At 40.6% G+C, this 12,003-nt stretch overlaps 1 protein-coding gene across 2 annotated transcripts in view; it reads right to left on the reverse strand.

The window, feature by feature from the left end:
* CTNNAL1 (catenin alpha like 1) overlaps positions 1-12,003 on the reverse strand; it is a 59,084-nt gene that overhangs the window by 31,881 nt on the left and 15,200 nt on the right. For both annotated transcript variants that reach the window (XM_064443200.1, XM_064443199.1), the window contains exons 2-3: positions 7,422-7,611; positions 1,057-1,244 (exon numbers count right to left, since the gene is read on the reverse strand). In XM_064443200.1, the coding sequence (XP_064299270.1) occupies positions 1,057-1,244; positions 7,422-7,611 (378 nt within the window). The remainder of the gene's footprint in view (positions 1-1,056; positions 1,245-7,421; positions 7,612-12,003) is intronic.

Consider the following 12,003-nt stretch of genomic DNA (forward strand, 5'->3'; position numbering starts at 1 on the left):
AAGATCAGGAAAGGCAGCAAAAGGTATTAAATACACCATTCTGGCCTCAAGAATATGGACCAAAGCTGCAAGTAACTTCAGCAAATTAATATTGATAAAATTGCTGCCACCTTCACCAACCACTAGGAGACAAGAGCACTAAGACAGCAAATCACTGCTGCTAAGTCTAAAGCCAGAGTGAAGCAGGTATTACCATAGTTTCTGAATCCTGGATTCAGAACCAAGTGTCTTGGATCTAGAAGCTGCAAAATAGAGACAACAGCATGTCTAGAAAGCAAACTGGGACAAAGGAAGAGAAATAGCTTGAGGAGTCAAAAGAGGAAACAGGGGCTCTGCTCTGGATTACTAATTGAAAATTAATGGAAAAACCCCTACCAAGCTCTCATTCTTCAAACATGAGGTTTTTCTATTTTTGTTTTAGCACATCAGGGAAGGGGAAAAAAAAAAAGAATATCCTACAGGCAAGACAGGGCAGTACATGAAACAGATTACATTTGAGGTTAAATGGGCCTTCATACATTATTTAAATCAACTAAGTTTTGAGCTAAGTTTCAAGACATAAGTTAAACTGCACAAGAGACTTTTAAACTGTAAACCTCACTTCACTAGCAAGACTTTTATCAGCATTCCTCACAGCTTTTTGCCTTAGACACATTCATAATGCTCTCCCTGTCTTGATCCTGAGAGTACAAACATCCTGTCCTTAGCAAGTAGAAGCTTTTATTAGCCATTTTACTGACAGACACACTTTCCATCTCACAGCAAACTTAAAGTTAAGTAAGCAGTAACACAGCATCTTCTCCAGCACACTAAGTCAGCCGAGAAATACAGGTCACGTAAAATGTAGAAAGTCACTAAAAGCTGCTGGTTTATTCCTCCTGACTTACAGCCATCCCCTTTCAGACATCTAGTAGGTAACATGTGCAAGACATTCATTTTTACCTCTATATTTCACACTTCCTCTAGAGATACAATGAAAATACCACTTAGTTTACCACCATTTTTTTTTTAATTGACAGCAGGTATCAGTTAAAATAAAAAAGAAGCTACAAATACCTTGTTTCTGGAAGTTATAATTTGCTTAATAACAATTCTGTCTGCTAACACCAGCACCTTTGTGACAGAAGAAAGCAACAACCTTGCAGCTTTTACCACACCCGTTTTGTCCGTAAAGATTGTTATGTGGCTATCAGATTCTGGATGATCCAAGCTTGCCACATCTGTAAGCTGTGCAATTGTTTCACCTTGAGGGAAAAGAAGAAATAATTAACTTTTCATACTTACAAAAAAGATACCAGGCCATTATGCATTCTCAACTTTTACCTTTGAGGGGTAAAAGAACATTTTCAGAGCTACCTATACCTCTTTTTAATGTCACTTTACTTCCTTCTACTGACTGTTGGTGGCACCCTCTCCATATTTAAATTTGCATTATTATTCAGTACTGCCTCATTCTTCCATCTGTAACACATACTAATTTTCTTACAGTTGTCTACAGATACTGGAGATGGAGGGGGTGGAGCTGGGGAATGTGGAGGGAGAAAACATTCATGGGAAATATTTTCCCAATTTTAATAGCAAAAGTCAAATCGGTGTCAATACTTGTAGCATCAACCCACTGAAGGAGTGGGATGTAGCAAGGGAAGGAAGAACTGCAAATTCCCCTCCACTTTCCAAATTTCAGTTAGTATTCCCATAATTTATGAATTTCCTGTTCCTGTAGAAGTTTACAGGCATGAAGAATAAAGAGATCCCAAATAGTAACTTTATAACTTATAGGACTGAAGCATTACAGTGAGACCTTTATGTTCAAAGGAGGGCTACCAGACAGTATGTTGTCAGAGACATGAGCGCAAAAAAAGAAAAAGCAGCACTGATTTTTAGTTCATAAGCATATTTTTATTCAAGTAGCTCTTAATATGAGAATAGTTAAATAGCTCTATTTGACCACTTATTTTTTACACAGTTAAAAATTCTATGATCCAAAGCAGACAATGGATCTCCTTGTTTGAGAAAAATGACAGGCCCCTATCCAGTTAAGTCTTCTGGATTATGCTAGATTATAGTGCAACAGAGGAAAGGCATTGAGCAGTTTCCTATTCCACAACCACAGAAGGACTGATGGGAGACCGAACTCAGGCAAGCTCTGAGGCATGCTTTTTGTTAGCATGCAAGACGAGATGATTAACCCACAACTAACCTGCAGATCATACTTGAAGATAAAGTCTAAGTCATTTGATCAAGTTCCCTATGACTCATCTTCAAAACCTCAACGAGGGTAATTCAGCTAAGCAGAAAAAGGTACTCCAAAAGCCTGATGAAGACAGAGGTCCCATATGAATATGGGAAATACCTCACACAAACACTATGGATAAAGTAAGGCCTGACAGTCCTTGAAACCGTAATGCTCCACGCTTCACAGTGTATAGAATTCTCTCCTATGACAATTGTATCCCTTGAGCTCCTAAGTTGCCTGAACAGGTATTGCACTATAGCAAGGAACTTCCAGTACTTTTTCTAGGCCAAGGCTGGGTCATAAACGCCATGCTACAATCAATCAGAGGGTGTCTCTAGTATAAGCATGCAGTATGATAAACAGAGTATACACTCTGAGGTGATGAGTTCCACAGCTGAAGGGCCTGAAAATTAATAGAAGCAAGAAGTGGTGTAGCTATTATCCAGTGAGGGTAGCCAGATACACTGACAGTGAAGCTGTAGGACAAGGTTCCAGTCAGGCAAGGAGATCATTTAACAGCAAAACAGATTGGCCATTGCCTTCTCCACGTCAAATTTATTTCAGTTCAAGCAATCTCTAGTTGGAACCGTTCAACTTTTTCAGGCAATTAACCCCAATCTCTTCCTTTGACCTCAAAATACATGTGACAACATAAAATGCTGTAGAAACACACAGAGAACAATTAAAACAGACATAAAGTGCTTTTGGTAACCAGAGACAGATGCACAACATCATTATCCCATTTCCTATGCTGTGGGATTCACCTTCTTCAAGATGAAACACCAAATCATAGGTGAAGCATCTAGGTATACCAAGGGTAATCAGAGAATGTAGAGAGAGCTGCAACATCTGCCTGTCAAAAGTTCCAGACAGCCCTAGAAATTTGAGACTTTTGACAACAGAACAAATGCTTCCTTCTCTGATGGCCAATCTGCAACTGCAGGAACAGGAATGGCACCCTGGGAGTAAGCTACAGGGAGCAAGACCTGTTAAGGTGAAAAGACTGAGCTAGGGATTATTTAAACCAGCTGGGCATACACAAATCCATGGGACACATCTCAGAGTCTTAAAGGAACAGTTCAATGTCACTGTAATTTTGCTATCATGTCTGAAAGATTGTGACAATTGTGACAGATTTCTAGTGACAGAAAGGCAACTGTCACACCCATCTTCAAGAAGGGTAACAAGAAAAATTCAGGCAATTACAGACTAGTTAGCCTCACATCAGTCTCCAAGAACGTTATTAAAATAATCTTGGAAGCCATTACCACATGAAGCAGAAAAAGGCAATGGGGAAGAGCCAGCACAGGCCTGCAATGGTGAATACTCCCTTAACGACATGAATGCCTTCTATGAGATGGCACCATCTCTAAAAAAGGAAGTTATGGATGCTGTATCTCAACTTTAGCAAGGCCTCTAACATGAACTCCCATGGTGTCCTTAACTAAATGATGAGATATGAACTGGAAAAGCAAACAGTAAGGTGGGTAGAAAACGGGCCTGACTGTTGGGCTCGGTGACAGTGATAAATGGTACAAAGTCCAATGGGCAGCCAGTTACCAGTGGTGTCCCTCAGGGCCTGACATAAGGCATCAAAACCGTTCTCTGGATGATGGGCCAGCACGCTCACCAAGTGTGTAAACAATACCAAACTGGGGGAAGTGTCTGATATGCTGGGGAACAGGGCTGCTAGACAGAGGGACAGGCCACAGAGGTGATCTGACAAGAAGTCTGTGAAGTCCAACAAAGGCAATAATACCAAGGCCTGCATCTGGGCCAGGGTAGCACCATGCAACAGCACAGGCTGGGATCAGCTGTCTACAGAGAACCTTTGTGGGGAAAGACATGGGGGCCCTGGTGGACAAGGTGCTGAACAGGAGTCAGCACTGGTGGTCAGCTGCACGCTGGGTTGTTGCCAGGAATGTAACTGGCAGGCTGCGGAAATGATTCTTCCCTTCTGGTTGGCACTTGTAGTACAGATGCTGTCTCACCATGTCCAGTTCCGGGCTCCCCAGTACAAGGGAAAACATTGACATAGAGGAGCATGTGACATAAGGGGAGAAGCTGAAGGGTGCAGGTTTGTTCCATCTCAAGAAGAGGTCTCTTCTTGCGAGTAAACTTCTCAGGAAGAGAAGTTTACTGCAGTCTACCACTACCTACCTAATGGGCAGGTATTGAGAAAAATAGACAGACTGCTCCCAGAGGTGCATGGTGATAGGACAAAAAGCAATGGACAAGGCAAAATACTTTTGCCACTGTAAGGGTGGTCAAACACTGTAAGAGGTGTACCAGAATTTGTACAGTCTCGGTTCTTGGCATTAAACCTGCTTTCCAACCTAAGTTATTCTGTGATTCTGTTTATCCATTTTAAATTGGTGTTCAACCTTCTTAGTTTAGTCCTTCTCTGTACTAAAAGACAAGGCAAAAATAGGAGAGAGCTATTTATTGCTTCCATTTTACTCCATGTCTTCCTTTAGGGCTATGTAGTCAACTGGCAGAGAATACTGAAAATGTTATGACACTAACTCATTCTTGACATGTGTTTTCTCTTCTAAATTAACTAGTCTTTCCTAGTTTCAGAGAAAAAAAAAATCACAGATGGGCATCTAAAAATGTGCTTCTTTGAGTTACATTCCACTATTATGCTGTCACTGTAAACACCGACACAGTGCAAGACTAATGTTAGGCAAAATCTGCTACATGACCCTCTGCAGTGTTTTATGGTTCTATTTTGAGTCAATCAAATTACAAGGTTTATTACAAGGAAATAGTCATAACAAGTCTGAAATACTTCAGATCACTGATTATACCCTTCACGAGAGACAGATACAACATCTGTCATCCTTTAAAGCCTCTGCAGGATATGCAATTGATTTAAAGATTCCCTACTTTTCTTAGCAACTGAGACAATGTTCTAAATCCTTTGGTGTCAAAATCTATCTTCTATGCCTAACAAAGTGCCCCTTTAATTTCTGAGGCACAACCTAATTTATTGGCTAAAAAGAAGAACGAACAGCACACTGCTTTCTTACAACATCCTCTGTCCTAAACAGGAAGGGCTTTCTGCTGCCTATGCCATCAGAGCATGGGATTCTTTTATACAAGTCAATATTCTTGGCTATAATTGGCCAGGAGATTTTATTGGCTTGCTTGGGAACACGAAAGTTGTTCAAAATGGCAACTAAGCAACGGCATTCAAAGACTGAATTTAGAGGACAGTTATCCATAGGACTTTATCTGCACAAAGACTGCTTTGCTGGACTGCCTTACCTTGTCCAATACTTAACAGTCTACAGAGGTAACACTGGCACAAAAAAACCCACCAAACAAAAAATCAGCAGCAGTCATGTTTGATGTACTGACTTCCCCCTGAAAGACTCCAGTTTGATCTCAAATGGATAGCTCAGAGAGAAAAACTGACCCATGCCAAGGTAAATGTGAGGCTCGACAGAAAAGTAAACATTCTCTATCTACCCTCCTCCAGATTGAGGCACGTTACTGCATAACAGGAAATAAAACTTACAATGTAAAAAAGTAGAACTTTTTGGTGAGAGAAAATACTGCAGACTATTTTTAGATTATGGGCTCCTCCTGGGTGTGCTGATAGGGAGAAAAAAAAAGCACTTGGCTATAGCATAACTGGCAAGTCAAAGAGATCCAGATTGCACTGCTCTTCTAGCAGCAGAGATTATCAACGTAAACTTTGGCAATTTTGGCTTGTCAGCATTTTACATGGATCTCTGAAGAAAAAACACATGCTTCACATAACAAATGGAATGTTTTCAAATTAGGACATTTCTGTTTGCAGCCAGGTTTACTGGAGCGACTATAAATTTTCAGCCTGAAGTTTATCTAGATTAGTCCTTCAAATCACAAAAACAATCATTCATCATGAGCGTGTTTCTAGACATTGCGACTCATAGTTGAGGGATTTTGAGGATTTCTTACAGTACCATGTCCAATTTGTAAGCTTTTCTTAAAAAAAACACCACAAGAATAGTATGCACTGCATCCCCAAAGTTTGAGGTGAGCATGGTGATTCCTCAAGAAATATACCCACTAAGATAGCAAAAGGCAAGTTTCTCAGGCTTCTGAGGTTATTCAAAAGATAAACACCCACATAAAAGTCCACTGTGTAACTTAACAGATCAATTTTAAGTACAGTAACCCATGTCTTGGAGTAGAGTACTACTCCTTTCTGCAGTCAAGACATCAGTGTTGAAGGGTCACTTATTTGCCTCCAGATTCAGAAGCTCAAGATTGTCTCCCTAAAGCCAGAGTTAGCAGAATGTCTGTCACACCTGTGGGTACTTCCACCTGCTTAAACAGGAAAAGCTTCAAGTAGAATTTCTCATCATCCAAAGGTATTTGAAAGAAAAAACAAAACCTCACCACCACTAACAACAAATGTTCTAGATATCATCTTCCTGAAGGCTGCACTGCAGATATACAAATATACATTTACGAAGAGCCACTGAAATATCATGCAAGGAATAGCACTTAATATCTAAGAAAGTAGTTTCTAGCATGACACTGACGTTCTCTTACAGTATCAGAAAACATAACCCGCTATTTGCTTAGACAGGGACTTCTCAGGAGAGGAGGATGGCAGCAGGCAACTCAATCAATTATCCATACTTCACATTCAATCCACTCACACAGCAAGTTTGCGACAAAAGCTGAATCCAGCAAGAAGGCACGTACAATATCATTTTCATTCTACTGAGGGGAGTCATCAGATAACTGATGTGAGTCATCTTACTGAGTCCTGATGAAATATGGGTTGACACTGACCTTCATTCAGACATCGATATTTAGAATGCAGTGACCTCACTAGCCTAACACTCAGTTTAAATATTCCACTGTTTTAGCTTGAGAGCAATAAACTCTAAGGTGTATTTTCAACACTCTGCTCTTTGTCTGTAGTAACATCATAAAACAAAGAGCAGCTGGGTAATTCCTTGTGGCAAAAGATCCTATAAAAAAAAAATCAGAGCCAACATACCATTCCCTGTTCATAAGATGTCAATTGCAGTAAGTGACAAAATCAGGTAACAGATCAGGCCTTGAGTGAGCCAGCAGAAGAGTGTTAAGCAATTAAATAATAAAGTCCTCACATTATTCCTGACACTAAAAATAGCATGCCAAGAACAGCACAAGCACAATTTAATGAGTAACTACATACCTGCTCTCCTTGCCTCAATGCAAGCAACACTCATTTCCTCTTTCAATTCATGATTTTCATTGGCTATAGCTTCACCTACTGTAACAAATCTTCCAACTGCCAGGTTAACTGCTTGGCCCACTCGCTGAATGGCTTGCAGAGTCTTGTCTGAACGCTTTGGTTTATCCTTATGATTAATAAGAGTAGTTATCTGTGAACAAGAAGAGTTAATAATTAGAACTGTATGAAAGAAGACATTTTAACTTCAGTATTAAAGGCAAGTTTTGAACTGAACTCAGTAATAGATTTTTACCATACTTCGCTAATAAAATTTAGTGGTGAGTCAGGAGGTATCATTTAACTTATCAGAGAATGAGAAAATATTTTGGAGTATAATTAAGTTTGCTTATCTGCTGTGACCTCAGCTTATCTCACATCTCAAATGAACTGAGGGATTTTTTTTTTCCCCTCCCATTTGCAATATTAAAATAAGCTGCCCTAGGTATCTCAACGGGCTTTCACACTACACAGTAAAAGTTGAGTCCAAGAGTAGGCACGTCAACATCATCTTGGGTTTGCCAGCATTGGAAACTTTACAGTGTTTTTGTACTGCCAGGTAACTACACACACACACTCATCAACTAGGATTTAGGAGCTTTGGATCATTTTACAGAAATAAGCCTTTATAAATGACGTTTTATCCAATTGATTAAGGCAGGATTTAGGAAAGAACAAGCAGTAGCACATTCTTTACACAAGAAGAACCATTCATCTTTTAGAAATAATCTGAAATATTCAAGTCCTGCCCCCATTAAAATATGCGCTCTACTTACAACTTAAACATCCTCAATTACATGTGTTTTCTAGAATTTAGAGAAAGGTTACCATTAAAATATAAGTTATCAGTAAAACATTTGTAAGGACATTCTTATTCTGAACTCCACACCCCGTATTGGCTTTTCTGCCCAGTACTACATCATGCTGTACAGTCCTTCTTGGATCACAGTGACCAGAGATCAGCTGCACACAGGCTGCAGGGGACTGATGATTTGCACAAAACACCAAACATGAAACAATGAGATCCCTCTCTTTCTCCCAAAGAGAAAGGCAGAATTGTTGAAGTTGCGTCTCAACCAAGGCATTAAATAAACATGAGAACAGTGTTGAATACTGCCACTCATAATTAACTCATTACAAACTGCATTACAAACAGTACAGGATCTTTACATTTTTGGTATGACAACCATTTTCTAGTGAGATGCAGGATGGAAGTTGAACTGTGTAGTTTCAAGCATCATAAACCAGCCTAAAAGGCATCCTTGCCAACAAAGATAGTCCTGCCTGTCCTTGCCTCTCTCCATTTTTGCAATTAATGTATCTGGTGTGGGTTAAACCAGAGTCGTGGAGTTGCCCAGTCCAGTTCACTGCACAGCTTTTGCCACTTCTCTTGGCAAAAGGGAAAAGGTACAGACTGGAGAGAGAAAGATGCCCAGAAGTGCCCCTTTCAGCAGCAGCATGGTTAAATGACCAGAGAACTGCATTGTAAGCCACATCCACAGGAGGTCAAAGATGTCTGCTGAGAGAATCTCAGAATTACAGGAATTACTGAAGTGTTTGAACACCTCAGCTGTACCAGCTTAATCAGATGTCTTTGCCCGTTCCTCAAAAAGACATAAATCATCATTCACTCATATATTCTCCTACCAGTCAAGTCTGTGGTAGGACAAGAGCACAGAAGCTGTACCTGTAATGCTCACATTGGATCCAAGGACAGAGCAGAAAGCAGTGTAGGAACCGTTCTGCTTCATAATTTGATCAATGTCCAAGGCTTACCCTTCAGATATCACCGAGTTGTATTTCTGGGAAAAAATTTAGTGGTGTTTTTTAACACCTTACTGGGGCTGGTTTTGAATGCCAGGAGTTGGTTTAGTCAAGTTTGCAGTATTAAACTCTTTGCAGTGGAAAATGTCAATATTTCAGAGCACTTTGCACCAAAAGAAAGCGGCAAAAAACCCCAAAAGCCACCAAAAAAACCCCACCAAACCCAACGCAAAAACCCAGAAAAAGCTAAGAACTATTCCAATAAGCAGTGCTGCTCTATGGAAGAGCAGCTATGGGAACAGAAGAATACTTTGTCTTGGTACAAAACATTGCCAGAGAAATGCATCATCTGCCCACTGCCTTCTTATATGTGCCCTACTTCTCCAACTTCTACCTAAGACAAGTTCTAAAGGAGGGCCACTTTCTGTAATTCCTACAACATATCTGTCCCTGTAAGAGTCCCCCAGTTCACCACACTTCAACCACAAAGCCTATGAATCCCTGATGCCCATCCAGTGAAAATATCATCTGATGATGAAAACAGAGTGAATTAAGCAAACATCTGAACACCTTCAGGTTCATTCCAGAGGAGGAATGACATTCCCCAAAACACACAATTAGCATCACTTCAGTGGAAATTCAGATTAATATCAAGTGGATATTAAAAACAGCTGCACTATGCAGCTGTCCTGAATTAGTGCATTGTAGATGTTCCAGGTATACCAAATGATCTAATACCTGACAGCAGCCTAACAACCCCAGCTGGCAAATTCTTAACTAGTTATGGGCAGCAAGCCTAAAAGAGTGTTAGAACAAATGCTGAAGAAAACCAATTTAACAGAGGGTCACAACTTCGTTTCCTCAGCTGATTTTTAAGCAAACAGCAACCCAATTCTATGCAAAGGGCTAATATTACTTCCATACAGCTACTGATTTCTCAAAACTATACATAAAATAAAAATAACACTGACCAAAGACAAACAGACTACTAGTTGGATGCACATCCTGGCTGCAAGTGTACCTCCCACAGCATTTTATACCAGTAGAGGTTTAAACATGTTCTGCATAACCCTGAAAAAATGCATAATCAACTAACACTGCAGAGCAAAAGGAATCCCATTGCCTCTTACAAATCATCAAGGGCATTTTAGTCCCATATGCTACTGTAGAGGTATGCAAATTATAACAACCATGAAGCTGTCACAGTTTAAGCTGCTTTAATAAAGTCTTACAAAACACTTTCAGAAACGCTTTCGAGACATGGGTGAAGTTTACAATCCTATCACTTCTTAGCACCCTCTTCAGAGGGGATCATTAGTTTTGCAGAAAAAAAGGCACTCCCTCTATCCCCCTACATAAGGTGAAGCAAGATCAGCAGCTGTTTTGGCAGGTCCATCACCAGTGCCACCTTAACCTCATGAAGTTCAGCAAGGCCAAAAACAACATCCTGCACCTGGGTTGGGACAATCCCCAGTAACAATGCAGACTGAGGGATGAATGGATTGAGAACAACCTTGCAGAGAAGGATTTGGGGTACTGGTGCATGAAAAACTGAACGTGAGCCAGCAATGTGCGCTTGAAGCCCAGAAGGCCAACTGTATCCTGGGCTGTATGAAAAAAAGCGTGGCCAGCAGGATGAAGGAGGTGATTCTGCCCCTCTATTCCACCCTGGTGAGACCCCACCTGGAGTGCTGTGTCCAGCTCTGGGGCCCTCAACACAGGAAAGATGTGGCCTTGGAGCAGGTCCAGAGGAGGCCACAAGAACGGTCAGAGGGCTGGAGCACCTCTTCTATGAGGAAAGGCTGAGAGAGTCAGGGCTGTTCAGCCTGGAGAAGACCCCGGTGAGACCTCATTGCAGCCTCTCAGCATACAAAGGGGGCTTATAAAAAAGACAAAGAAAGGCTTTTTACCAAGGTGTGCAGTGACAGTACAGGGGACAGTTTTAAACTAAAAGAGGATAGATTTAGACTGGACATAAGGAGGATTTTTTTTTTTTTTTTTTTTTTTTTTTTTTTTACAAGGAGGGTGGTGAGACACTGGAACAGGCTTCCCAGAGAAGTTGTGGATGTTGCAGATGCCCATCATTGGAAGTGCTCAAGGACAGACTGGATGGGGCTTTGAGCAACCCAATCTAGTGAAAGATGTCACTGCCCATGGCAGAGGCACTGGACTAGATGATCTTTAAAGGTCTCTTCCAACCCAAACCATTCTGTGATCCTATGATCTACTCTAGGCACCCTCTGGAGTAACTTGTATATGCAGACTAAACCCAGACTGGAAGCCAATCGTTATACACAGTAGCTAAGGCTTTGCAAATACCTCCTAGAATAATGAACTCCTAGCTGGGTAATATAATTTCTTCTCAGACTAGCTAACTTAGAGCCACTACAGTAACTAGTTTAACATTAGAATGGAGGGAAGTTTGTTGAGCTCCACCGTTTGTTTTTTTTTTTCTTTCCGAGAAGTCAAAACCTATATGGCTTGCCAGTTAAACACAAAATTGTGAAAGAACCAAAACAGAAGTTGGTCAAGAACTTTGAAACATATCAAGACAGTGAGCTTCATGTAACACCTATTTCAAGTGTTACCAATGTTATGTAGCAAACGCAGCCAGTATTAATATAGTAACATTTGCAGAGAATGTTTGTTTTAAAAAAAGCAAGTTAATAGCCCTGAAACAGGAGAAGGTAAGTCACAATGAAAGACAGACAGAGGAAGATATGAAGTATATATCGGCTAAAGGAAAGAGGGCTGTCTTTGGCTCTAGAAACATGAGATAGGC

The sequence above is a fragment of the Phalacrocorax carbo genome, chromosome 2, assembly GCF_963921805.1.
Source record: "Phalacrocorax carbo chromosome 2, bPhaCar2.1, whole genome shotgun sequence".
Classification (NCBI taxonomy): Eukaryota; Metazoa; Chordata; class Aves; order Suliformes; family Phalacrocoracidae; genus Phalacrocorax; species Phalacrocorax carbo.